We start from the raw sequence: 27,518 nt of genomic DNA, 5'->3' as shown, positions 1-27,518 counted from the left end.
TGGGCTCCGGACACCCCTATCGCTTTGTTTACATGCAGGTGGCGGTCAGCTGCCACGGAGGGCACCACAGCTCCACGTGGCCACCAGCCAGCCTGGGACCCCAGGCTCTCTCCTGCCTCCTGATCGGGGTCAGTCCTGGTCTGGGGACAGTGACTTTCATTTCAGAAGTGCTACAGTCCCCACCTCAGCTGCTCCCTTGTGTGCCGGCCTTCCCACTTTTTGCCCGTCTCCAGGAAGGACGAGGGCAGGCCCGGGCCTTCCTCTCCCAGTGCTCAGCAGAGTAGGAGAGAGAACCAGGAAGCCAGGTCCTGCCAGGGCTCGGGGGCAGGGCTGGGCCCAAGGAGAAGGCCACTTCCTGCCCCACCTGGGAGAGCTCACCTGTGATGCTTCAGACAGCAGGCAGGGAGACCCGCCCCCGGGGTCCTGGTGACCCGTGAAAAGGCAGTGCCACTGACCGTCCAGGACCCAGTGTGCCTCCCTTCCCCAGGCGGTTCCCCAGGAAGCGCTCCACGTCAGTGCCAGGCAAACAAGGCCAACTGCCCTGGGCCCCTGCCTCCTGACACACCCGTTTCCACCCCCACACCACCCCAGGAATCATAGCCAGAGCCCTTGGGTCCTTGCACGTGCCTGGGGGTGCCCACCGCTGCCCGGACCTGCCCTCTGCCCCTTCACTTCCTCCCAGCCAGCTGGCTGAGCAGGGGCATCCTGGGAGTCCATTCAGGACACCTGCCCTACGCTGAGGACAGAGGGTGGGGCCTGGGCCTAAGGAGGGGGGCACTGCCAGGAGTGCCCTCCCCCACCTGTTCTGGTCCCTGGCACCAGTGAACAGTCTGGGCCACAGGATCCCCACCCTCCCGTCTGACACCCACATCCCTCTGGGGATTCCCATGTTGGTTGAGGCTACTCGAAAAGACTATAGGATCTCCTGAATTGTGGAGGGGAGGGCCCCTCTCCGGCCTGGGAGACTCAGCGCGCAGAGCCCTGGGGTCTCTGGCCTCTGATCATAACTTTGACACCCACTTGCAGACTAAAGCCTGGCCCTAGCACTCCCCCTATCCCTCCAGAGCAGAGGGGCCAGCTGAAGGGGAGGGGAGTCTGTCCCGGGGCCCCAGAGAGAGCCCCTCTGCCGCGGCAGCTGAGGCTGGGGGTACCTGGCATCTGCTAGGGCTCATCCAGGGCTGCCTCGCAAAGGTCTCAGAGCCTTGCCCTGCTCGGTCACACCGGCGCATCTCCGGGGTGAGGGGCTCCAGATCCGCCTATCCGTCCGCGGGCGCCCCGGCTCTGGGGGTGGGTGGGGTCTGCAGGTCCAGGGGGCCCACGGGGGTGGGTGTGGGGGGCCGAGCGCTGGGAGCCCCGGGGGGCGGGGCCGAGCCGGAGAGGCGGGGCGTCCTCGTCCTGTCCCCACCCCTCCCCCCGCACCCGCCGGCTCCCGGGTCTCTAACCTGCCGCTCGGGTTCCTCTTCGCGGCCCCGCCCCGGCCCGGCCCAGCCGCGCGTCCCTCCCGCTGCCCGAGCCTGGGCGCCGAGGCGAGGAGACGACAGACGTGCGGACGGACGCGCGGACCAGGGCACCCACCGGCGGCGCGGGCACGGGACCAGGAGCAGCAGGTGAGCGCCCCCACGGTTTCCCACCCAGCGCACGCCGACCTGCCGGGCAGCCGCCCGCGCTTTGGCCAAGGAGCGACCCAGGAGCCCCGAGAACGGACGGCGGTCCGGGTCGGCCTCAGTTTCCCCAGGTAGCCAGGAAACTGGAGGCTCTGGCCTGAGTCCTTGGGCCGGGCCGGGGCGCCAGGGGCAACGGGGTGCGAGAGCGCTGAGCCGAACCCGCGGCCAAGGAGCCCGGTGCCGTTGCGGCCTGGTCTGCCCCGCCTGGTCCTGGGGCGGCGGCGGTGACCTGGGTCAGCCGGCCCCCTCCCAGCCCCGGGCTTGGCGGGGGAGGGAACCCCTTCCTCCGGTGAAGGGGCCCCAAACCCCCCCTTCCACGGGACAGGCTGGGCCTCCTTGGCGGCCAGACACCAGACAGAGGTGAGCCAGTGGCTCTCTGTTTGTCAGGTCAGGAGGCACTTCCTGGGTGTCTGATCGAGAAGGAAACATCAGGCTAGGGTCAGGCTCTGGGTCAAGGGGTGTGGGAGTTTCAGGGAGGAGGAGGCTGGGTGCTGTGTTGCAGGGGCCTGCCGGTGCCCCGCCTGAGGCTACCCTGGGTCCCTCCTCCCTGGGCCAGGCTGGCCTGGGGTGGTCCCTGTGCATGAAGGTGTCCCTGGTGGCAGGGGAGGAGGGTAGGCAGGCTTGAGGTGCTTCTCAGGCGCACCCACAAACCACCTCTGCCCCCACTCCAGGTGGAGGTGGCCCCAGCAGCGCTGGGAGCCGGGGCCCAGCTGGTGACGTCTCTCCTTCCCCACCTCTGCACTCTCCCCCCACCCCCCAGGGCCCTGCCCAGGCCTCTCCTGATGCCTGCCTAGAACAGGTCCTCAGTGGCTCGTCACTCCCCTGGCCCTGTCTGTTGGGTCCTCTGTGCCTGCCTCCCCAGTGAGCCTTAAGCCCACTCCTCCCCCACTCAGGCTTCCCAGGCCTGTCCCTGCTTACCAACCTGGTTGGGCCCTCCCCAGCCTGTAGCTCCCAGACCCCAGCACAGCCAGTGCCTGGGGGGGTCCCCCGTTCCAGGGCTCCGCCCAGCTTCCTCTGGGCTTTAAGCCGACTCCTCCCCAAGGTCACTCGGCCTGCCTGCGCGAGCTGGAATTTGAACTTGGGGCTGGTGCCTCCACCCTCCCTGCCCTGCTCGGGCCTCCTCCACAGCCCAGCCAGGCACCCTGCTTGGCCTTCCCTTTGCACCCGGAAAATGGCCGCAGTAAAACCAAAGTGCAGCCTGGGCCCCAGGTGTTGTCCGGTTCCCTTGGGGTTGCCCAGCTCCCCTGCCCCGGTCAGCTGACTGGAATGGGCCCGTAGGCGGCCCCTCCCCCAGCTGCTAACCAACCCAGATGCCAGCTCCTGGACTCAGCTCTTTGGCTGGCCCTGCCGAGGCCCCCCGCCGCCCTGCTCCAGGGAGGTGAAGGCCACAGTGTTCCCAGCCTAGGCTCCCCAAGGAGAAGGGCCATGTGTCAACCTGTGCTTGTCTGTGTGTGCCCAGAGGCCTGGATTTTGCCCAGGTGTGTGTGTACCTGGACACACGTGCCCAGTGCCCTTGGCTCAGCCCATCAGGAATCCCATTAAGCAAACACTTGGCTCACTCACTGAGGTCATGAGCATTCCGGACATTCTCCACGGGCAGATGGTCAGAGGAATCTGACCAAGCCCCTACTCCCACCCATCCTGAGAGAGCCAGGACCCTCAGTGGCACATGGGAAGGGGTGATCCAAAGCCCCCAGACCCCTCACACCTCCTGGAAGCCCTCCTCGTAGGTGGGACCCGATCAAACCAGAAAGTCCTAGAGTGCTCCCCACCCCCAGGTACCAGCACTCCTGGCCTATGAGTACCCACTCCAGCAGACCCCCAATACTGAACCCCCCACAGAGGGACAGTCTTGTCAGAGGTCCCCATGGGGCACAGACACCATAGGACATGTTAGCCTGGCCCAGGGATACCAGGCTCTGCTCACCCCCCTGAGGGTGGGCTCCCTCTGGACTGGGTTCTGGGTCCCCAGGGCCACACCTTCCCCCCAACCCCATCCCAGACTCAGTCTCATCCTGTGCTGCTGTCCTCTCGTGTTGGCTCCCTGACTCAGGGCCTTTGAACATGCATTCCCTCTGCTTGGAAGGTGGTTCCTCCCCCAGTCCCATCTCAGAATCACCAGGACACTGTCCTTGCAGCCCCACGCCAGATAGCCTCGGGAGTGGGACCCCTCTACTGGCCCGCCCTGGGGCTCCCTGTGGAGGACCGAGGGTCTGGAGTGAGATAGGGGCACACGTCTTACAGCTGGGACATGGGCTGGGAGGTCCTGCCACATCCAGGAGGCAGGGCTCCGCTCCCTGAGGACACCCCGCCCAAGCACACTGGGGAATCTGGCCAGGACGCCAGGGCTGCAGCCTCCGGACCTGCCGTGGGTGGAGCAGGAGACCAAGCCGCGCCCTGGGAGCCCTGAAGCCACTGACCAGGCCCCAGTGAGGTGTCAGCTCGGCTACCCTGTCCACTAGGCCTTGGACCCAGGCCGCACAGGCCTCCATCACCCCCCATCGCCAGCCACGACCGAGGACGCCATGAGCCAGCTGGGGTCCGTGAGCTGCTGCCCCGGTGCTGCCAAGTGAGTCCCCACCCCCACCTGCGGAGCAGTCCCCAGGGAGGGGCGCGGTGTGGGCCTCGCCCTCACGGCGCCCCTCCCCTGCAGCGGCAGCCTGGGCCGGTCGGACGGTGTGGCCAAGATGAGTGCCAAGGACCTGTTCGGTGAGTGAGTCTCCTGGACGGACGTGGCCGTGGGGTCTCGCCCACTCCCCTCCCCCCAGGCTGTGCTGGGGCTGGGGCACCAGGGGAGAGGCACGTGAGCCCTGGTTGCCCGAAGGAGGCCCCCGGACCCTAATTAAGCAACAGCTAGCTGCTCAGGCCCCTCCCTCCCTCACCGTAAGGAGAGAGGCCTTTACTAATAATTCAGGAACCATCAATATTGATTCGGCCGCCCTCCTAGCTGCAACCAGATAGCCCAGGGGGGCGGGGTTCAGGCTGGGTGGAGCGCCAGGTGTCTGCTCCGCGGGGGCGGGGCCTGGCCAGCCAGGACCTCCCCCGACTCTGCCCCTCCCCGCAGACACACACTTGTGCCTTTGGACTCGGTGCCCTGTCTGGAAAGTCAGGAGCGCCAGGGAGGGGCCGGGAGATGTTGGCAGGCAGCTCTGGGAGTTGGGGGAAGCCCTGGATTGGACCCCTTCCCAGGAAGGTTGGCAAGGGGCCTCCATGGGAGGAGTTGTTGAGACTCCCGCACCCCTCAAGGACAGACCCCTATCACTGCTCTGAGCTGGGGGTCCTTTCCTAGGCAGGGACCATCCTGGGGGGGGGGGGGCTCACTCACATCTCATACCCTTGAGTCCTTTCTGGTGGCAGCACCCCTCGCCTCCATTTGGCCCTCCCTGTGGCCCAACCTGGGAGTCCAGTCCCACCTGAACTAGGGGCTGTGGGTCCTGCCCTCTGGGGTGAGTGACCGGTGGCTCCCTGCTCAGAACAGAGGAAGAAGTACTCCAACTCCAACATCATCATGCAGGAGACCTCCCAGTACCATGTCCAGGTGAGGCCAGCCCCTGAGGAGCACTCCGGTCCCTGGGCAGGTGTGGGAACTGAGGCACAGAGGGAAGGGGTCAGCCCAGCTTCTGACACCCACAGCGGGCAGCCAGAGCCAAGGACTGCCCCACGCCTGTCCTCCAGTCCTGGGAAGGTGACAGTCTGGGGGACACAGGAGCCCTGGAGCTATGTCAGGGGAGGGGAGATGCCGGTGGCCAACACAGGCCAGACAGGGACAAGCCTCGGGTGCTGTTCGGCAACGCTCGGATGGGAAAACCTGCTGGAGGGAAACTGGCCATCCTGGCCCCCAAACAAGGAACTAGATTAGGAGGCATTAGGTGGGACAAAGACACACTTCCTGAGCTTCTGCAGAGAAAGCCTGGCATGGCCAGTTCTGATGGGCTCAGCGAGAGTCCAGACTGGTTAACTGAACTTAAGACCAGCTGCCAGCTCAGGAGGGTTTTTACTCTAGGTCAGTTTTGATTCACACTTAGAACTCCGGAAATATGTTTTTTAAGTGACCTTCCTGGTTCCTAGCCACTGTCCAAACCTGTAGGACAACAGGGCTGAGAATGGCTGAGAAGGGAGGAAGCGGGGTGGGTGGGTGGGGGGGGGGGGGCTTGGACCAGGAAAGGGGGCCCTGGACCAGGAAGCAGGGCTTGGATCAGGAAGGGGGACCCTGGACCAGGAAGGAAGAGCTTGGACCAGGAAGGGGGGCCCTGGACCAGCAAGATGAAGACCCCCACACGCACATAGAACCCCCTCACACCCACAGAAGCCGGGCATGTCACTACTTTCTGAGCCTCAGGTTCCTGGTCTATACAATGGGTCTGCAGAGACATTGGGAGTCCCTAGATTCTTGAATTGGGCTGTGTTGAGGGAGCAGCCCTCCCTGCCAGGCTGGTGGCTGCTGCTGGCTCAGGGCCCAAGGGCAGAGTACCTCGTGAGGACAGGTCAGCGCGTCCCCTTCCTTCCCAGTCAGCTCAGCCGCCTCTCTCGGGGTCGTGGGGACTTTGCCGTCCTTGGTGAGCAATCATCTATGCCACTGGGGACTCCCAGCCCTTCTGGACTTTGGTCCAAGCTAGCCTGTGGAAAGACCCCAGCCCAGGGGCACCCCTCCTGCCCACCCAGCAGTCAGCAAGGCTGGGGGAGTGAGTGGTCTGGCCTGGCCCTCCCAGACGAGAAAGCCAAGGCACAGAGAGAGGGTGGGAGGTGGGGGCAACGGGGGGGCGGTTCTGTTGCAGTCAGTGCCACCGTGGTCGGGACACAACAGCTCCATTACCCCAAAGCTCAGTCATGCTGACCCCGGTGGTCAGTCTTCCCCACTGTCAACAACACTGCTCTCCTACATCCCTGAAGCTTTACTTTTTGGAGAATCCCTCCCTTCCCATAACTGAATTCGTATAGCTTATAACACTTTGTTCTGCTCAGTAAACTTATTTCAAGAAAGCGCACGTGTAGAACAAGTCTGTGCCGTAGGCTGCAGTGGCGGGGGAGGGGGGGGCATCTCCACCAGCCGTGCCCCACCCCTGGGGACCCTTCCTATGGTCCCTTCTGTCCACCTGCGTGTACACATCCGCCTTCTGGACCGCGAGGAGTCGTTTGCGCACATCGTCAGGTGTGTGGATGAGAAATATTTTCTCCCAGTCTGGCTTGTGGATTTGACCTGTCTTTCGAGGAGCGGAAGTGTTTAATTTTGATGATAGCCAACCATATCCACTTTTTCTTATGGTCAGGGCTGTTTTCTTGAGGTTTTGTTTATTTTTTTTGGAGGGTGGGGAGTGGTCATTGCCTGACCCAAGGCTCTGAAGATCTCTTCCTGTGTTTTCTTCTAGAAACTCCAGAGTTGAGGCTTTTACACTCAGGTCTATGATCCATTTGAAATTAGTTTTTGGGTATGAGACTTAAGGCTAAGTTTTTCTCTGTAGCAAATGTGCTACATACTGAGAAGACTGTCCTCCTCCCGGAGGTTGACTTGCTTGGTGCCCTTGTCAAGACGTGTTTAGCTGAATGTGGACGGATCTGTCCACGGACCCCTTTGCCTCACGGTCTCTCGCTTGCAGCAGCAGCTGTATTATCAATCTTGAAATCAGGCAACGTGAGCCCTCCAACTTTATCTTTTCCCCAAGATGTTCTCGACTTTTCCAAGATCTTTGTGCTTGCTTTTACCTTTTAGAATCAAACGGTCCATTTCAATCCCCCGCCTGCAGAAAAGCCCGCTAGAGTTTTCACCGGCATTGAGCCAAACCTCTGGATCCACGTAGCGCGAATTGACATTTAAATGATCCCGAGTCTTTCCCGCCTGTGGACGCGGGATCTCGTCCCGTATCGGTGGCTTGTCCAACTTCTCTCGGAGCGTTTGTTGTTTCCACCGCCGAGGACTTGCGTGTCTTTTGTTAAAACACTCCTCGGGTATTTGGCTTGTCGACACTGTTGTGAATGGTACTGGTTTTTCTTTTAAAGCCATTTTCCAATTGGCTGTGGCTAGCGCACGGAGGAACCTTTGAACTTGTGTGCAGGGACTGAGTGTGCTGAGACGCTGAGTTCACTTACTTGTTTTCGTGATTTGCTTGTAGATCCTTCGAATTTGCTCTGTATACAATCAGGTTGTCTGAAATACAGCGCCTAATACCTTATTCGGAGCCACGTCACTTTTCGTACCTCATTGCCCTGGCTAGGGTCACCAGCACAATACTGAGTAAAAGCAGCAGAGTGGACATCTTTGCTCTGCGTCCAATTTTAGAAGAAAAGACCCAGGGTTTCCCCGTTGCATATGCTATATTTTTGTAGATACGTTTTATTACCGAGGAAGCTCTTTTCCATTCTTTGTTTGCTGAGAACTTTCATCGTGGAAGGTGTTGAACTTTGTCAAATGCTGTCTCTGAATCTACAGAGCTGTATTCGCTACTGTTAACGTAAGTCAGTCACACTGATAGGATTTTTTCGAATGTTGAACCGACCTCGCGTTTCCGGGACAGACTTCATGTGTGCATGTGTGTTATTCTTTTTATGTGTGGACGCACGAATCCGCTAATATTTTGTTTTCGCGTTAATGTTTTGTTAGAGAGGTTGGTCTGCAATTTTTCTTTTACCGCAAAGCCTTGACAGGTTTTGGTGTTCGAATGATGGTGGCCTTAGAAAAGTGAGGGAGAAAGTATTCCCTCCTCCTTGGTTTTCGGAAGGAATTTGTGAAAGATTGTTTTTATCTCTTGCTTAAGTATTTGATAGGGTCTACTTATGAGGCCCTCTAAATGCAAGGTTTTCTTTGTGGGAAAGAAAGGTTATATATATGAATGTATTTTTTAAAGAGCATGAGAGTACATGCATATATATATTATATTTTTTTTCTAGAGTGCACACATATCTCTAGATAGATTTTTAAAATTTTTTTAAATCTTTATTTATTTTTGAGAGAGAGACAGAGTGAGAGCAGGGGAGGAACAGAGAGAGAGGGAGACACAGAATCCGAAGCAGGCTCCAGGCTCCCAGCTGTCAGCACAGAGCCCGACGCGGGGCTTGAACTCACAGACTGTGAGAGCATGACCTGAGCCAAAGTCGGATGCTTAACCGACTGAGCCACTCAGGTGCCCCAGATTTTTTTTTTTTTTTTTTTTACACAGAGTGAGAGAGTTCGAACATGAGAGCAGGGGAGGGGCGGAGAGAGAGAGAGAGAGAAAGAATCCCAAGCAGGCTCCAAGATGTCAGTGAAGAGGCCAGTGCAGGGCTCGATCCTGTGACCTTGGGATCATGACCTGAGCCAAAATCAAGAGTTGGACACTTAACTGAACCACACAGACGCTCCTTTTTTATTTTTGGTTATTGATAATTTGTGTTTTCTCTTCCCCCGCCCCTTGATCAATGTTGCTAGGGTTTATCACTTTCATTAATCTTTTCAGAACCAAATTTGGGCTTTGTTGATTTTTCTCTATTGTTTGTTTACTACTTTGTTGGTTTCTGCTCTTAATTTCCTTCCTTCCACTTACTCTGGGTTTTATTTGTCCTTTTCTAGTTTCTTAAAGGAAATGCTTATATCACTGATATTAAATATTTCTTCTTTTTGAACGTTTATTTATTTATTTTAATGTTTATTTATTTTTGAGAGAGGGAGAAAGAGCACAAGCTGGGGAAGGGCAGAGAGAGAGGGAGACACAGAATCCAAAGCAGATTCCGGGCTCTAAGCCATCAGCACAGAGCCTGACATGGGGCTCGAACCCACGGAGCACGAGATCATAACCTGAGCTGAAGTCAAACACTTAACTGAGCCACCCAGGCGCCCCCATGTTTATTTATTTTTGAGAGAGAGAGAGAGAGAGAGAGAGAGAGCATATGCAAGGCGGAGGAGGGACAGAGAGAGAGGGGGCGAGGGCAGAGGGTCCGAAGCAGGCTCCGTGCTGACGGCAGCCAGCCCGACTCGGGGATCGAGCTGACAAACTGTGAGATCATGACCTGAGCCGAGGTCAGACGCTCAACCAACCGAGCCCTCCAGGTGCCCCAAACATCCCTGCTTTTCTAATATGCATTTACAGCTGTACGTCCCCCTCCATGAGCCCCTTTAGCGAAATCCTGCAAGTCTGATGCCCATGCCTTTATTGTCATTCAGTCCGGAACATCTTCTGCCTGTCCCTGGGGACCGTGTGAGCATTTGCAGCTCCAAACGCCCCCGCCCGCTGCTTGTGCTGCGTCTCTACGTTTTGCTGTGCTGTGCTTTCGTTTTCGTTTGTCTCTCGAGTATTTTCTTATTTCTCTCGTGCCTTCATTCACCCATCGGTTGTTATGTAGGAGCGTGTTGCTGAAATTCCAATTATTTGAGGGTTTTCTAGTTATCAAATGGTACTGATTTTTTATTTCACCACCACGATGGTCAGAGAGCGCACCGTGCGGGGTTTCCATCAAAATGCTAGACTTGTTTTGCGGCCGCGTGCGTGGCTTCATTTGGTTTGGTTGTGCGGTTTTGCTAACAACGTGTGCTTCGGGGCTCACCCTGCCTCGCGCGGACGGCCAGCCTTGTGTCCCGCTGCCCACTGATCCCTCTGACTGCTGATGCTCACGTAGGTTGGGACCACCCTTTCTTGTCACACTCAGTGCTGCAGGGAGCAGCCTGGTGCCCGTGCCACGTTGCACACGTGTTCAGGTTATCTGAGTTGTGACAAGGGAGTGCGTTCGCCTTTCCAGGTGTCCTGGGCTTCTCCCCAGAGCACCTGGCGCATGCAGGGTGGGGATCCCACTTCTGCACAGTTAACCTGCACATGTGACCCACAAGGACCCGTCAGTGCTGGGCAATAGAAGAGGTAAAACAGTGCACCTGGGGGGCTCAGTCGGTCACGCATCCGACTCTCGATTTTGGCTCAGGTCATGATCTGATGGTCTGTGAGTTCGAGCCTCACGTCCAGCTCTGCTTGGGGTTTCTCTCTTCTCTCCCTCTCTCAAAATAGATAGACTTGAAAAAAAAAAAGTAAAACGTTCAGCAGTCGATTCATTTCAGAAGTAGTAGTGTCAGACTTGCACTCACGATTATTTTATTGAGATTATATGCAGTCTCCTATATTAAAAAGTTAGTTATGTTGGTTTTCCTGGAGACTCTCAGTTCGTGTCTTTTGCCAATTTTTCTACCGGGTGTTACAATTTTACTTCGTCACAGATCTTTTTCATTCGTGTATTCATTTATCATCGGTATTCTTAATAACTTTGCTTAACAAAGTAGAGCCTTGAACAAGTAAGAGCTGTCACTGTAATGCATAGTGGTCTTTATAAATATTAAGAAAACTAGCCTTCGCTATATCTATTACATCTGTTTTTCCCAAATTTTTTTTTTTTTTTTACTTCGTATATGGTTGTTTGTTTGTTTGTTTTTCCCAAGCAGATTAAGTCACATTTTTCGGTCTTTTCTTCTGGGCATCTGGATTTTCTTCCTTGCTTAGGGAAGTCCCTCTGTGAAGAAGGCCTTTCTGAGATCTTCAGGAATCATCCAGTATTTTCTTCTAGCACTTTTGTAGCTGGGTCTTGACTGCTTAGAATTTAATATAGTGTTTCCCCGACTGTCAAAGCATTGTTGACTGACTTCAGCGGTGGGACACATGGGGGAGTCTGGAGGGAGGAGGAGCCTGGGTCAGTCTTGGAGACAGAGGAAGGAGGAGGGTCCCTGGAAAGGGAGGGCTTGGCTGGCCAAGAGTCCCCAAGACCCACCCCACATGAGCTCCCCACATGGCCATTCCAGCATATTCACTGAGGGCCCACTGTGTGCCAGCCACTGTCCCTGGCACTGGGGAGATAGCAGTGAACCCAGCAGCCAGAAAAGAAACAAAGGAGCACATCACGTTCAGCATAATGTCGGATGGTGGTCAATAAAAACAAGGCAGGCCAGGAGCTGGAGTGATGCCGTGGCCAGGCAGGAACAGCAGGTCTGAGCAGAGCCCTGAAGGAAAAGAGAGCTGGAGAAGAGTAGGGGAGGCAAGGTGGGGACAGACCGTGCAAAGGCCCTGCGGTGACCCTGAACCAGGTCTTCCGGGGAGCAGGGAGGCTAGCGTTCCTGGAGCCCAGCTACAGGAGATGGGGAAGGGTGAGGGATCGTCTGCGTAGGACTCCCAAGGGTTTTATCAGGGCATGTCCGCGGCCCCCACGGACATCCACGAAGGCAGAGCAGAGACCTCCCCTTAAGGTAGGGCTGTGTCTCTTCAGACCCCCCAGGGCAGGGGATGTCCGCCCCCCCACCCCAGGCTCCCAGGGTTGGGCATGACCCCTCAGGCCCCCGGGGTGCAACCCCTCGGCCCTGGTCTGGGCACTAGGAGGGCTCTCCCCAGAGTGATTCCCCGCCCGTCCCCAGCACCTGGCCACGTTCATCATGGACAAGAGTGAGGCCATCGCGTCTGTGGAGGACGCCATCCGGAAACTGGTGCAGCTGAGCTCCAAGGAGAAGGTCTGGACACAGGAGATGCTGCTGCAGGTCAACGACCAGTCACTGCGGCTGCTGGACGTGGAGTCTCAGGTGCGGTGGCGGCAGGGCCGCAGGGACACTGCCCAGCCGCTCAGAGGGGCCTCCGGGCTGGGCGCGGGGTGGGGGGAGGGGGTGGGGGTGGGGGCTCCATCTGGGGGCGGAGCCTCCCGCAGGGCGGGGCCTGCATTGGGGGGCGGGGCTCCTGCGGGGGCGGGGCAGGCTGAGGAGGGCGCGGGGCAGCAGGCAGGGCAGGGAGACCTGGGCGGGGCTGAGCATCCGGGGGAGCCGTGTCCCAACAGCAGCGCCTCGTCCACCCCTGGCAAGAGCCCGTCCACCCGCCGTACCAACACAGGGCCTGGCTATGTCCGGGGGTCGGCGTGCCACGGCTGTGGCCACGGCCTGGCAGAGTCCGTGCCTGGGTCTGCGTCGGCGCCACGCCCCTCCTGTGTGCGTCTGTGTCCGCGGGCGCCCCCCACGGGCCGGGCTCGCCACTGACGCCCACGCCCCGGGCACCGCGGCCCCGGGGCTGGGAGCGCGCGTCCGCGCTCGAGTCACGAGTGGGGGTCGCGACCCTGAGGCACCGCTGAGCCCACACCCGAGCCCCCTGCCTCCCAGGAAGAGCTGGAGAACTTCCCGCTGCCCACCGTGCGGCACAGCCAGACGGTGCTGGACCAGCTGCGGTACCCGTCCGTGCTGCTGCTCGTGTGCCAGGACTCCGAGCAGAGCAAGCCCGACATCCACTTCTTCTACTGCGACGAGGTGGAGGTGAGGAGGGGGCGGCGGCCGGGGCGGGGGCGGCGTCCCGAGCCGGCCTGACGCCCCGTCCCGCCAGGCGGAGCTCGTGCACGAGGACATCGAGAGCGCGCTGGCCGACTGCCGTCTGGGGAAGAAGATGCGGCCGCAGACCCTGAAGTAGGTGGGGGAGCGCGGCGGCGGGGAGGGCCGGGTGTGCGGCGGGGCCGGGCTGAGCGGGCCTCTGCCCCCCGCTGCAGGGGCCACCGGGAGAAGATCCGGCAGCGGCAGTCGGTCCTGCCCGCCCCCAAGGGCCCGGCCCCCATCCCCTTCCAGCGCCACGGCGGTGACTCTCCGTCCAGCAGGAACCGAGTGGGCCCGCCCGTGCCCCTCAGCGAGCCGAGTACGCGGAGGGAGCCGGAGGGAGCGGGAGGGGGCGGCCGCCGTCGGTGGCACCTGACTCTGCCTCCCGCATCCAGGCTTCCGCCGTCGGGAGTCGCAGGACGAGGAGCCGCGGGCTGCGCTGGCCCAGAAGATAGAGAAGGAAACGGTGGGTCTCGCGGCCCGAGCCCCCATCGGGCGTGGGCCCCTCCGGCCGGCCCCCGGCCAGCGGCCACCTCCTCCCCCCGGGCCGGGGACCAAGAGACCGTGCGTGGGACTGTCCCTGCAGCTGGTGGGGGCGCCTCAGACCGACCCCTGCCTCCGCTCTGACCCCAGCAAATCCTCAACTGCGCCCTGGACGACATCGAGTGGTTCGTGGCTCGGCTGCAGAAGGCGGCCGAGGCTTTCAAGCAGCTGAACCAGCGCAAGAGGGGGAAGAAGAAAGGAAAGAAAGGGCCAGCAGGTGCGGAGGGGGTGGGGTGGAGGCCGGAGGCGACAGCGGCCGGGCTTGGGGGGCCGCCCGAGAGGATGGAGAGGCCGGGGCGCAGCGGAGGCGGGTGGCTAGTGGTCACGGGGACGGGTGGCTACTGGGCTGCGAGAGGTCCAGTCTGAGCAGGCGGCTGCCGGGTGGCTGCCGGGGGCAGTGACCGGGCCAGCCAGGTTCACAGGCACCGCCCCACATTCCAGAGGGCGTCCTCACGCTCCGGGCACGGCCCCCCTCGGAGGCCGAGTTCGTTGACTGTTTCCAGAAAATCAAGCTGGCTATCAACCTGCTTGTGAGTACGCTAACTCTTTCCCACCCTCTGTGCCGACGTTGGGGGGGCCCGGGTCCTTGCCCCCCTTATCCCCAACGCCATCCCCCCGCCCATCTGTGTGCCCCCCGCCCCAGGCCAAGCTGCAGAAGCACATCCAGAACCCCAGCGCTGCGGAACTGGTGCACTTCCTCTTTGGACCGCTAGACCTGGTGCCTGGGGCTGGGGGGGGGGTGGGGAGCAGGGCCCCGGGGTGGTTTGCCCCTGGCTGAAGGTGGGGGGACGCAAGTGCCCACCTCGGGCAGGCAGGTGGGGCCACGCGTCCACGCTGCGAGCGTGCTGGCCTGTGGTGCTGCAAGTGAGCGAGCTGGGGTTGGGGGCTGGTGGGCAGGGCTCTCTCTGAACCCCACTGTGCCCCAGATCGTCAGCACCTGTGGGGGCCCAGACATCGCATGCTCCGTCACCAGCCCCGTGCTCTCCCGCGACGCCGTGGGCTTCCTGCGAGGCCACCTAGTCCCCAAGGAGACGACGCTGTGGGAGTCACTGGGGGAGACATGGACACGCCCCCGGTGCGTCAGCAGGCAGGGAGGGCGGGGAGGGGTGATGCAGGGCGTGGGGTGTGGACTTGGCGGGTGGGCTGGGCTCCATGCCAGTGGGTGGGCGGAGCTCACCCCCAGGACCTCCCACCCCCAGCTCTGAGTGGCCACGGGAGCCGCAGGTACCCCTCTACGTGCCCAAGTTCCACAGCGGCTGGGAGCCACCCCTGGATGTGCTGCAGGAGGCTCCCTGGGAAGTGGAGGGGCTGGCGTCTGCCCCGGATGACGAGGTCAGAGCACCCGCAGCCCCCCACCCAGCGCCGCTGGCCATCTGCGTCCTCCACCAGTGCTCACCTCTTCAGCCCACCTCTGTCCACTGCCCTCACCACGCCTCCCTACCGTGGCCCTCACCCCATGCCAAGCCCAGGTGGTCCTTCTTCCCCACAGCCGACTCCAGTGAGCCGACTATCCTTTCGAAACTCCCCAAAACACAACCTCGTACCTGAGCCCACACCTCCGGTGGACGTCCTCCCACCAGTCAGCTCCCCGCATGCTCACAGGTAAGTTCCTCTTAAAAAACGAGAGCGTGGCACTCACTCCTAGAAATGCGGAGATTCTGACGTGAGTATGCTGCCACCAGGTGGCGGCAAATGTTTTGTTCGTGATGTTCAAAATAGCGTTTTTCCAAGCTAGAACCAGGTTTTCCTTCTAACTTTAGAACACATCCCAAACTAGCCATAAACTCATCAGCCTAATCCATCATCCTTTTCTGCGTGTTCTCACGTGTGCTTCAGAATTACTGTTAGAAGTTTACTAAGGCGCCAAACTTAAGTGAGGTCACCAATCCCTGTCACCTCATTGGCACTGATTTAGGCTTGACCTCAGAGCCAGAGAGGAGACTGAAGGTCTGAGCTACGGACAGTCGTCCTCCCCGCCCCCCCCCCCACACCTCTCAACAGACTCAGGGCCTGGGGGACTCCCCTCCCCTCCTCCCCCACCTCCTCCTTTCTGTTCCCACTCCTGGCCCCGGATCTGTCTGCGATGCTCGTCACCCTGCCAGATCCCAGGATTCAGTTTCAGGAGGGGAGGGGGCCGAAACCTGTACCTTAAACAAGCACACCCTTCTCTGCTGCACACCGGCAGCTTGATGTCCGTGGTGCCCCGCCCGGGGCCACACTGGAAGACACGTTTTCATTCTCCGATCTCCAGTCCGGCCAGTCCTCGCCCCGGAGCCACGTCACCCTCGGCCCCCTCGCCTGCATGGTGTCCCGGGGCCCACAGCTGTGTGAGGAGGAGGCGACCCAGACTGACCAGGGGGGACAGCCCAGCCCAGGGGCAGCCACAGGCCAGCTCCTTGCTGTGGCCGGAACACCCTCGGTCAGGGCAGCCCCTCACCCCACGCCCCTGCAGCTCGTGGGCAGTCCTCTGTGCCGTACCGACCGCCCCCCTCAGTGATCACCTGCTTCCAGGCATGGCAGTGCCCTGTCATTTCTCGGGTACGGGTCTGGCTCTGGTTCCCCTGGGGGGCCGGGGCCGGAGACCCCTGAGATGGGCTGGGCTGGGGCAGGCCCTGTTGTGCCCACAGGCCCCGGCGTCCCACCCCGCTGCACGGCCCCCACCTCCGCGTGGGGCCCCAGGCGCTCTGGGGCTGTCACAGTTTCTGTTCCCGGCTGATGCGCCTCAGCCTGTCTCCTCTGCGACCTCAGAGAGCTGAACGGGAGCAGCACGCACCTGCGAAGCTGCTCCCCGGGCCCAGCCCTGGGCCTCAGCCCTCCTGTTCCACGCAGGGGCTACGAACCTGCACCGGCCATGGCCAAGTACGTCAGGATTCTCTATGATTTCACGGCCCGGAATGCCAACGAGCTGTCAGTGCTCAAGGACGAGGTCCTGGAGGTGAGCAGGGGCCTGGGCTGGGGGGGGGGGGGGCGGGGGGGACCACAGGCAGCAGCCAGGCTGCCTGATGCCGGCCCGTGGCACGTCTGTCCAACCCCGTCCCCGGGACCCTGACCCCCAGACTCCAATCTGGGTCCACAGCCTGCCCCCCCTCCCCAAACAGCCTGGCTGAAAGGCTTCCCGGTCTTGGGTCTCTCGGAGGGGGCCCAGGGGCCCCTGTGCTCGGCTAGGCTGGGCTCGTGCTGGAGGATGGGCCTTCCCTGTGCCCATCTGGGGGACCCTCCAACTCAGCCAGGGTTCGTCATTCACACCCGGCCCTGGAGCCCCCTTGAGGCCCCATCCATCTGGTGCCAGTCCTGAATCCAGGCCATCCAGTGGGGGACAGAAAGTGGAGCGGGCTGGGGGGGTGGGTGATCTACATGCACAAGGCTAGAGGCACCTTGCAGGAGGCCGCGGCAGGGGGGTGGGGAGAGGTAGCCGAGTGGGTGGGACGGAAGGCTGGGCAGGGCGGGGGCTCCTAGGGGCGGCTCATGGCAACCCCATAGGACCGGGGGGGGGGGGGGGGGAGGCTGAGCTTAGAGTCGCCTAGAACTCTCTCTGGCGCACCTGTAAAGAGGGGTTCCCGCACCCTGCGCTGGTGCCCGTGACGAGAGGAAGGGGTGCCCACAGGTGCTGGAAGATGGCCACCAGTGGTGGAAGCTTCGGAATCGCAGTGGCCAGGCCGGCTACGTGCCCTGCAGCATCCTGGACGAGACTCGGCTGGAGGACGTCCCCCCAGAGCAGGTGAGCGGGAGGAGGGGGACATTGCTGTCGTGGAGGAACGGGTGCAGCCACATCTCAGGAGAGACGCCCCCTCCCCCCATCGCACCCCCAACCCCCCCCACAAAACATCCCACCACCCCCACCCCCCACAAAACACCCCCGCCCCCCTCACCCCCACCACCCCCACCACCCCCCACCCCACAGACCCCAGGAAACACCCCCCAGAAAACACTCCCACGCCCCCCACCCTCCACCCCCACATCCTTCACCCCCCCACCCCCATACCCCCCACAAAACACCCCCCGCCGCCCCCCCAAACACCCCACCCCATCCCCTGCTCTGAGTCCTGGAGTCCTCCCTGCCGGCCAGGCCCTGGGAGGGGGGGAGCTGAAGCTGGTGGCACCCCCACCCGCTCGCCTCTTTCCCCCACCCTTGCAGGCCAGTCTGAAATACTGGGGTTCTGCCAGCCCCACCCACAAGCTGCCCCCAAGCTTCGCAGGGAACAAAGAAGGTGAGAGGCGCTCTGCTGGGGGATGAGGGCCGGCGGACGGGTGCGGGTCCGGGTCCGGGGCCCGGGGTGCCCTGGGGGAGGCAGGGGGAGGAGGGTCCCCGTCCAGTGTGGGGGAGCCCTGGATCAGCTCGGGTGGGGCCTGAGTGCAGGGCGCCCCCCGCAGAGCTGATCCACCACATGGACGAGGTCAACGACGAGCTCATCAAGAAGATTAGCAACATCAAAACGCAGCCGCAGCGGCACTTCCGCGTGGAGCGCAGCCAGCCCGTGGGCCTGCCGCTCACCTACGAGTCCGACCCCCACGAGGTCCGCGCCTGGCTGGAAGCCAAGGCCTTCAGCCCGCGGTGAGCGGGGCGCGCAGGCGGGGCGGCGCGGGGGTGCGCGAAGCCTTCACCTGGGGGGGGCCGCCCCGCCCTGACGCCCACCCCCCTCCCGCCCCCGGCCCCAGGATCGTGGAGAACCTGGGCATTCTGACCGGAGCCCAGCTCTTCTCGCTCAACAAAGAGGAACTGAAGAAGGTGTGTGGAGAGGAGGGCATCCGCGTGTACAGCCAGCTCACCGTGCAGAAGGCGGTCCTGGAGGTGAGTGGGCGTCCCACGCCGCCCGGCCCCTCGCTCCCCGCCGCTGCCCCCCTACCCGCGCTCCTAGATCGCCCGCGAGGGGGAGGCCGTGGGGCCCTGGCCTGCGGGGCCCTAGGCTGAGGCTGCCGCACCCCTCCCTCCCCAGAAGCAGCAAAGTGGCTCGGAGCTGGAGGAACTCATGAGCAGGTTTCATTCCAAGACCCAGAGGAGAGTGGAGGAGGACAGCTAGAGCCGGCCGGCAGGGCCCACCCCAGTGCGCGGAGGGTTATTTTTGGATGTGTGTATGTTTCGTTATCATGGACGTGGAGTGGGGGGTGGCTGGGGGCGCCTCACCTGCCTCGTGGCACGTGGCCTGTCCTCAGGCTCCCCAGCGCCTGCCCCCCCCCCCTCCCCGCCCAGGCTGCCTGCCCCAAGGCCCTGTTCCGCCAAACTAGCCGCCTGGAGATGCCAGCCACTCACGCACCTGCCCCTGAAGCCAGAGCCGTGGCCTTTCCAGCCCCGCCCCGCCCCCTTCCCGCTTTCAGACCCACCCCCTCCCTGAGGCCACAGGACCCCCACGCGGCGGCCGGGACTTATCCTTTGTTCCCCGCGCCCCCCCCCCCTTCACATGGGGGCTCCTCCTGGCGCTCGTGACCCTGGCCCCAACCTCGTGCCCCTGGCTGCTGCTTCTCACGTGCCTGTGGGTGGAGCCAGAAGGGCAGGAGGCCTCAGCCACCCTGGGCGCCGAGCGGGGCCTCGCCCCCAGGTATTGCCCACAGCACCCACCCAGCGCATCGCTCCCCAAAGGTGGCCGGGGGGGGGGGGTGCGGGCTCCACCCTTTCAGGGAGCGGGGAGCCAGGTTGGACTGGATATGCTCTCACCCAAGCATGGCCTGCGACGCCCCCATCCCAACGCCGCTCCCGCCCCCAAGGCAGAGCCCAAGAAAGGAACTTTCTCTGACCGGGTCTCAGGCCAGGCTCACCCTGCGTGCTGTGTGGGTGGCGGGTGGGTCTTGGAGCCCTGAACTCTGCAGAGATGACAGGTGACTAAGGTTCAAAGGCCGTGTCATTAAACCAGTTAAGTATGCTCGCAGCCAGTCTGTCTCCTGCGGGTGGGGATGGGGCCACTGTGGGCCTGGAGCTCCCCCCTGCAATGGCACCCTTTGTAAGAGCCACCGGGCAGAGGGCAGGCCGTGGACATCCCAAGTGAGGCCACTTACCCCTGACTCCACGGGGTGCGCCCAGGAGCCCCTCGCCTGCACACGTGTCCGAGCGGGCCCGGGGGATGTTTCTGGGAGGTGAGGGCCTGAGGGGGGCCCTGCCCATTCTGCTGGCCGTGACCCCTGACTCAGGCCAGGGGTCCAGAAGGCCCAAGCTCGGCCCCAAGCTGAGTGAGGGAGGCACCCTAGGGGAGGGCGTGGATGGACGGACATGGGACTGGGTTGGCCGTCAGCTGTGATGGCGATAGCGCAGGAGTGGAGGGGTCCCTGAGCACACAGTGGGCTCCGCTCTGCACCCCAGGGCACCTGACCACAGGCCAGTGCCCACCTGAGCTCACATGGGCCCCACCCTCGGAGGAGGCTTCTGGCGCCCTCTGCTGGCAGCTCTGAGTGCTGTGGTGCTTGGCGTCCAGGGGGCACCCTAGTACCTGGCCAGTTGGGGGGCATCTCCACCCGTGTTTCCCCCAAGCAGCTGGTGGACCAGTCCTGGGGTCTCTATGTGGCGGGCAGGACAACCACAGGGGGCTCGGAGGCAGAGGTTGTACCTGTGGGGTTGGGGGACGGAGAGGGCTGTCGTCGGGTCTGGCACTGAGCCCGGCCCCGCCCTCAGGCCTCAGAAGCCCCAACTCTCAGCTAGGACAGGCCATGTGTGGGGCCGGGTCTAGGCAGCAGGAGCTGGGACTGCCGTGCCCTCTGGACCACCACCCAGCCTTGACCACTGGGGCTTCCTCACCCCAGGAGAGGAAGGTCCTCCCCCAGACCCGAGGCTGGGAGAGGAAGGTCGATCCTCCCAGGCAGAACCCGGGAGACAGGGAAATAGTACGCAGAAGGAAAAGGGATCAGATGGGGGTGTTGGCTCTCCTTCCAGAAACCCACAGCTACCTTCAGTCTGGAGCCACCGGGAGGGATAGGCCTCTGACTGGACGCGCCCCCCCCCCCCCACAGCCCTATTTGCCTGAACCCCTCTTTTGGAGCAGTGGTGGGGACCCTGGCTCCCCCTGCTCCCAGTCCCCCCACTCACCCGCCCCCTGCCCCCACCTAGCAGGGTTCTGCCTTCACCAGGATGGTACGGGCTTTGGGGACACTGCCTTCGCACTGGGGAGCGCAGTGATGGGCCCAGAGTCCCATAGCTATCAGGACAGCTGTGAGGAGTCACTGTGCTCTCTGCTCTGAGGGCACTGCTGTCCAGGGCTCCCAGACTGGGGATGTCCGAGCTCCGCCCTCCCTGGCCCCCTGGTGACCTCAGTGTCTGTGAAGTAGGCAAGGCTGAAGAACAAGGCACAGAGGGGCCAGGCCACTTGCCTAGGGCCCCAGAGCAGGGGAGGAGTCGGACTCCAAGGCGGTTTGGCCTGATTTGTGTCCCTAACCTCTCACCTCCTCGCCTCCCACACCGGACTGGCCAAGCAGGGAAGAGGAGGGTCTGGAGGGGTGGTGGGGACCACAGAGCGTCTGACCATGGGCGGAGCCAGGAGCGGCACACTGGGCAAGGGGGGTGGGCTGCCGTCCGGCATCCGCCCTGTGCCCGGCTACGCTGGAGCCAACGTCTCCTTAGACGACGCCCGTCTCTGTCTCGGGGACAGGCGCGTCTTTGTGGCCCTCCGGCGACCGGCGTGGCTCCCCTCTCCCCCTCCCCGACAGCTGATCTCACATCCCATGGCTGAGCCCGCACGGGGCGGCCAGGGGGTGGGGAGGCTTCCCTGCCATTTAAAAAGAGGCTTTTCTTTTCCTTCCTGCATGAAGCCCGGCGTCCAGATCTGCACAACACACGTCGAGGCCCCTCCTCTCGCCATGTTGTTTGAAGAGGACCTGTTTTGCGCTGAAACGCGCTCGTTGTGCGTCGAGTGCTGGCTCCCCAAGATACCACCATGTGACTGTGGCTCGATCTCGAGCTACAGGGGCTCGCCTGCCTGTTGACACTTAGCGGGGTCTGAGGGGTGAGCGGGTGAGGTCTCAGGGTCTGGATTAAGCCAGGGTTTTTAGACGCTTGACGAGGACTGGGCAAACGCGAGACCTATTCCTTCAGGACTGGCGGGCGCGTAGAGGGTTGGAAGTGACCGGGGGATCCACGCACCTGCTTGAGCCGCGGCTACCTCCGGGCCCCGGGGCCACAGCCTCAGGAAACCCCCAAAACAACATCTTCCCAGTGTTTCCTGCCTCGTGCCGCTGACGAGCTGTGTGCTGTGGGTGGTTCGGCGCCTGGTCTATCGGTGCTGTTGTTGAAGGAAGATAAGCGCGTGCCTTTCCATTTTCGTAGTTGTATTTTCTGCTATAGTAAACATCGATAGAGGTAACCTACGTAAACAAAACTTCCCCAGGACCCTCGATAATTTTTGACCGTGTGAAAGGGTCCCGAGGCCCCGGTTTGAGACCATTGACGTGGACTCCACAGGTGCACCCCTGCCGAGAAACAGGAGCCCGCACTCGCGGTGGGAAATGGCCGAGCTGTGCGTGGGCAGCTGTGGGGGAGCCGCAAGTTCCCTCCCCCCCGCCACCCCGCCACCCCAGAGCAGGTGCTCCAAGTGAGCCTGCGGAGAAAGGCAGAGGGAAGGGCAAACGCAGGAAGCTGGCCAATGGCCAAGGTTGACGGGCGCGTGGACGGCCCCCGGGGTCTGCGCGTCCCCCGGAGCGCGCCGCCCCCCCTCCCCCGGGACCCTCCGTGGCGGGCACACGGGGGAGGGGCGAGGGCCCCCTGCGGGTGTGGGGAGCAGGGGAGCGGCGTGTGGGTGCCACAGCAGAGCCAGGCAGGGGGAGAAACTGAATGCAGGTGCATGTGGGAGAGGGTGCTCAGTGAGGAAATGAGAGGGTGACAGTCACACCGTGCGAACGAAGCACGCGGACGAAAAGGGAAGAATCGAGATTCAGAAACGATACCCCTCTTGCGAGAAGGCGAGTAAACCGAGTAAGCGTAGGCGCTGGAAGCGCTCCTTAGTGGCAGGAAATGGATCTGAAAGGGAAGCAACGTATAAATTAAAAAGAGCAGGAACAGATTCAGACGACCAAATACTCGCCCTCCCGCCCATGACCTTGAGTCTGGCGGCCCGACCGCCAGAGTAACCGCTGTCCTGACAGGCGTGGGTCCTTCCGACCAGCGCGTTTCCGTCCTCACAACCTGCGTGCGTTGCCCCGAATGCCGTTCGTGGTCGCCGCTCGCGTCTTTGAGCAGGAAGTTTAAAAAGTGCAAGAGAGTTTTTAAGGCAAGCCTCACCTGCCCCAGCCCAGGGTCGCCAACAAGGACAAGCCAGCCGTGGGGAGGCACCCGTGGCTGCAAACAGGGGCCTCCCGCCATGGCCACGAGGGTGGGACAGGGTGCAGTGGCTCCGTCTACACCCGCGGGTGACACAGCCCGGGCAGAGCCACCCAGCTAGGCCGCTCCCAGATTCTTTTTATTTTGTAATTGTGATAAAATACACACAACATAGAAAGTACCGTCTTCACCGACTCTTAAGCATACAGCTCAGGGGCGCTAAGCACCTTCACGCCATTGTGCGCCCATCCCCACCCTCCGTCTCCAGAACTTTCCATCTTCCCAAACGGAAGCTCTGTCCCCGTGAAACACGGACCCCCGGCCTCTCCCCCAGCCCCGGCGCCCACCGTCCACTCTCCGTCTCCGGGAATCTGGAGACTCCAGGGACCTTGTGTGAGTGGATCACACGTGAGCATCACGTTCCCCGGGTCCATCCACGCTCCCCCCAGCAATGCTCCCACACCCAGTGCCTCTCCAGGCTAACCCCAGACCTGAGCTCTAGACCTCTAACCCTCCTGCCGCTCCCCTCCCACCTAAACCAGAGGGTGCCCCTGCCCCCCGACCCTTGACCTGCTCACCACCCCCCCCCCCCCTTCCCGCACAGCCAGCTCTACCAGCAGAGCTCTGCTTGTGGCCTCACCCACTGTCCCTGCCCCTGGGAAAAGCGGTGCCCCCCCCCCCCCCCGCCTCGGGCGGACATGACACCGGGCCCGGAGAGATCGTGGATTTTTTTTTGACATTTATTTATTGATTTTTGAGACAGAGCTGGAGCACCAGCAGGGGAGGGGCAGAGAGAGAGGGAGGCAGAGGATCCGAAGCAGCTCTGAGCTGTCAGCAGAGAGCCCGACGCGGGGCTGGAACCCACAAGCCGGGAGATCATGACCTGAGCCAAAGTCAGACTCTCAACCTACTGAGCCACCCAGGAGCCCCTAGACAGATCCTTTAAAACCTAAGTCCTGGGGCGCCTGACTGGTTCAGTCGGTGGAGCATGTGACTCTTGATCTTGGGGTCGTGAGTTTGAGCCCCATCTGGGGTGTAGAGATTACCTAAATAAATAAAACTCCAAAATAAATAAAAAGATAAAACCCAAGTCCTACCCCATCCCCCCGCCCCCCCCCCCGCTGCCAATGCCCCGTGCTCCAAGCCCTCCGGGCTCTGACCCAGGTCCCTGTGGAGGGCGGGATGGTCTGCGATGCCCTGCTTGGCTCTCCTCCAGGCCCTGGAGCCTTTGCTCCTTCTCAGCAAGGCCTCCCCGTTGCCTGTCCCTGCTCTGCACAGACCAATGGCCTCTGCCCTACGGGCTTCCCGGTCCCCACGCCCAGTCGGCCCGCGCGGCAGATCCGCCGTGCTCCCGCTCAGCGCCCAGAGCGAGCTCAGCTCTTGCTGAAAGAGAGGACTCGGGACACTCTGCGTGAGGCGCCGTTTCACACGCACAGAGGCCTATTCTGAAGCCGCCGTGGGCAGCCCGGCCCGCGACTCCTGGTATGTGGTTGCACGTCATTGGCATCCATTCAGCCGCCCCTCTTCTTTCCTGCCACGGGCCCTGGGGCTGTCCTGGTCTGGCCGCAGTCCTGGGGCCCCTCCCACGAATGCCAGGCTGTGTGGGCCGTCCACGGCTTCCAAGGCCTGCCGTGAGGCTGGACCTCCCAGGCCGGCCCCCCGCCCACTGACCCCGCCTGAGCTGTCCCCAGGGCTCCGTGCACCAGGCACCCGGGTAGAGGTGCCAGCGAGGCTCCTGGGGGTCCCCTGCAGCCCGAGCGAGACGGCCCTGGGTGTCACCCCTGTCTTCTGCTGCACAGGCCTGCTGGATCAGGGCTTCGGGGTATGCTGGGGAGGGCTGAGCCAGGGCGGGCTGAGGCACAGGGGCCGGGCCCCTGGCCCCCACCCTGGCCCTCCTGGATGGGGCCGGAGCTGGCCAGCAGGCCTCCAGATGTTCCCCCAGGACCCCCAAGCTCCCCTCCTCACCCTCTGCTTCTAGAACTCTGAGGCTTTGGCTTCACCCCTTCACCCCCCTCCCCACCTCCGCCAAAACTTACATTTCAAACTCTGGCCCTTTAAGGCTACTGTCTGGGCTTCTGTCAGAACATCCGTGTGGCAATATAGTGACTTATGGGTCCCTCTGGGTTCTAGCCGCCACCCCGCCTTCCTGAAGCACAGACCCACTGGGATCATGGAGTTGGCAGCAAGGGAGCAAATACGCCTTCACCGCCACCTGTCCTTGCTCTTGGCCTCCCGCCAGGGGCACCATTGACTTTTCTGGGGCAGGGATCCAGCCGTCGAGGCCCAGCATCGTCCGCCTCTCCGGGGGGATGGCTGGCCCCGAGAGCGGCCCAATTATCTGTGGGAAGGGAGGCCTGAGGTGCCCCTGGGAAGGCGTCCCCTGATGATTGTAAATGTCGGGTGATGATTCCGGGTTTTTAATTGCAAAGTGGGATGACCATATTGAGGACGAAGGTTTACAGACCTACCTTCCCAAATGCGGGCGTGTGGTGAACACAGCAGCCAGGGGCGAGGCTTCCGGGCTTCCGGAAGGCTGAGGGACGGGCACAGCCCCTTCCGTGCAAGGCTGGAGGAAACAGTCCCGGCCTTCCCTGAGTCAGTGCGATTAGCAGGTGCAAAGTCCACGGACCCTTCCCTCCTCTGCCCTGGCAGTCAGGCAGCCTCTGAGAGTGACTGAGGGCTAGGCCCCTCGGGGTGTCCTCCTCTCTTGCTGACCCAGCGCCTCGTTCTGCATCTGCAAAAAGGGCCCGTGAGAGCTCCCGCCTCCGGGGAATCGCACCAGGGGTTGGACCCGCACGCACACCCATCTCGTTCTCACCCCGCAGGCAGTAAACCGTGCCCAGCGTCTTGCTGGCCTCGGCCTTCGCCCCCCCCCCCCCCCCTCCGCATCCCAGGCCACAACACGGGGCACGGGCCCTACACCGCTGCCCACACTTTACTGACACGGCACGCGTTTTTCTACATCTGCGAGACTGTCCCCTCTAGGCCGTCACATTCAGAACGAGCAGGCAGCTGCCAAACAGGGGCTGTTTGTGATGGTTCGTATTTTGTTTTGTTTTGCTGTAATTGTCTTTTTTTTTTTTTTTTTTTTTTTGGTCTTACTTGATACAGTGAAGTGCACATTTCAGTGTTTTGACAAATGTCTCTACTGAGTGTCCGCTGCCCCTTAAAGATCCAGGGCTGAGGTCCTCAGACGCTCACATGCCGGGAAAGCGTCCTCGCTGCCCCAGGGCTCCTGGCTCGGTGGGTCTGGGGGGGCAGAGAACGGACATGTTGAGAGTTCCTGGAACCTGTTGCTACTCACCTGCCCACACTCCTAAGCATCTGGGGTGAGTATTTCTATCGCACCAGAAAGCTCCCCTGTGGCCCTTCTGGTCAGCTCCAGCCTCCCCCAGAGGCAGCCCGCCTGTCCGTGAACTTCACACGCCGGAATCCTTGGCATGCGTCCTTCGGTGTCTGGCTCCTTTCAGGCAGCACAGTGCTCCTGAGCGTGGTGCAGGGGCACTGCCGGGCTCACTAGCCCTTCCTGTCGTCGCAGGGTAGCATTTCCCTGCATGGGGCCACCAGCCTGTCCCCTTCTCCTGCTGATGGATGTTGGGTTGTTTCCGGTTTGGGGCTGGAATAAAACTTCTATGATTATCTGTGTGCAGCTTGCTGAGTGGACGTGTTTTTATCTGAGGAGCAGAAGGGTTGGTTCACGTGGTCAGTAGGTGCTGAATTTCATAGGAGAAACCACGAAACTCTTCTCCCAACAGTTCATTCGCACCATGGTACATTCCAGACTTCCACTCCTCCACGGCCTCCCCCGCGCTGGGGATTGCTGGCCTTTGGGTATTTCTGCCATTTGAGTAAGAGATTGGAGATATTTCCCTATGGTTTTAATTTAATCAGCTTCTTCTGTGGCGTGTCTTTCCTATTTTTGTATTTCCATGACGAGTGGAAGGTTCTTTCAACAAAGATTGACCAAGTAGAGAAAAATGACCCCTGACCTCTACCTCATAACATGCACAAAATCAATCCGAGATTCATCAAAGACTAACACGAAAGCCAGGGGCTCCTGGGTGGCTCATTCAGTTGAGCGTGACTTCAGCTCGGGTCACGATCTTGCAGTTTGCGGGTTCAAGCCCTGTGCTGTTCTCTGCACCGACAGTGTGGAGCCTGCTTGGGATTTTATCTTTCTCCCTCTCTCTCTGCCCTCCCCTGCTCATGCTCTCTCTCTCTCTCTCTAAAAATAAATTAACGTAAAAAAAACACAAACTAATATGAAAGTCAAACTAAAACATCTCTAAAAGAAACCATCGGAAAGTGTTTTTGTCACTTGGAAGTAAGCAAAGATATTTTTAGAGAAGATACAGAAAAGCACTTACCATAAAATCAAAAATTGTTATGTTGAATTTCATTAAAATGTAAAATTTCTCATTAAAAATACTGTGAAGAAAATGAAAAGATAAGCCACGGACTTGGAGGAAACACCTACAATACATACACATCTGACAAAAAACTTGGTCCAGAATGAAGAACCACATAGCAATTAAGAGAGAGAGAAGGGCGCCTGGGTGGCTCAGTCGGCTAGGCATCTGACTTCGGCGCTGGTCATGATCTCATGGTTCGTGAGGTCGAGCCCCGTGTCGGGCTCCGTGCTGACAGCTCGGAGCCTGGAACCTGCTTCGGATTCTGTGTCTCCCTCTCTCTCGGCCCCTCCCCCGCTCACACCCTGTCTCTCTTTCCTTCAAAAATAAATAAACATTAAGAAAAAGAGAGAAACAACCTATATGAAACCAGCAGTCATATGCTTCCTGCG

At 61.2% G+C, this 27,518-nt stretch overlaps 1 protein-coding gene across 6 annotated transcripts; it reads left to right on the top strand.

Moving 5' to 3' along the window:
* Nucleotides 1-1,477: 1,477 nt before the first annotated feature.
* Nucleotides 1,478-21,783, top strand: EPS8L2 (EPS8 signaling adaptor L2). 6 transcript variants are annotated; one of them, XM_040464198.1, is made up of 22 exons: nt 1,478-1,607; nt 4,127-4,233; nt 4,318-4,373; nt 5,138-5,202; nt 12,016-12,177; nt 12,742-12,891; nt 12,959-13,038; nt 13,119-13,261; nt 13,338-13,408; nt 13,576-13,702; nt 13,927-14,015; nt 14,129-14,203; nt 14,412-14,560; nt 14,685-14,817; nt 14,975-15,087; nt 16,315-16,420; nt 17,090-17,203; nt 17,621-17,693; nt 17,857-18,037; nt 18,142-18,274; nt 18,420-18,527; nt 21,214-21,783. In XM_040464198.1, the coding sequence occupies exons 2-21, from the start codon at nt 4,190-4,192 to the stop codon at nt 18,501-18,503; spliced, it is 2,148 nt and encodes a 715-aa protein (XP_040320132.1). In that variant the 5' UTR covers nt 1,478-1,607; nt 4,127-4,189; the 3' UTR covers nt 18,504-18,527; nt 21,214-21,783. The 6 variants fall into 6 exon arrangements, with proteins under 6 accessions (XP_040320132.1, XP_040320129.1, XP_040320130.1 ...); XM_040464195.1 differs by lacking the exon at nt 21,214-21,783 and having other exon boundaries at nt 18,420-19,346; XM_040464196.1 differs by lacking the exons at nt 1,478-1,607; nt 21,214-21,783 and adding an exon at nt 1,617-1,735 and having other exon boundaries at nt 18,420-19,346.
* Nucleotides 21,784-27,518: the final 5,735 nt, after the last annotated feature.

The sequence above is a fragment of the Herpailurus yagouaroundi genome, unplaced genomic scaffold (genome assembly GCF_014898765.1).
Source record: "Herpailurus yagouaroundi ecotype Mexico unplaced genomic scaffold, PumYag 438, whole genome shotgun sequence".
Lineage (NCBI taxonomy): Eukaryota > Metazoa > Chordata > Mammalia > Carnivora > Felidae > Herpailurus > Herpailurus yagouaroundi.
This window is presented reverse-complemented; position numbering and strand designations above follow the sequence as displayed.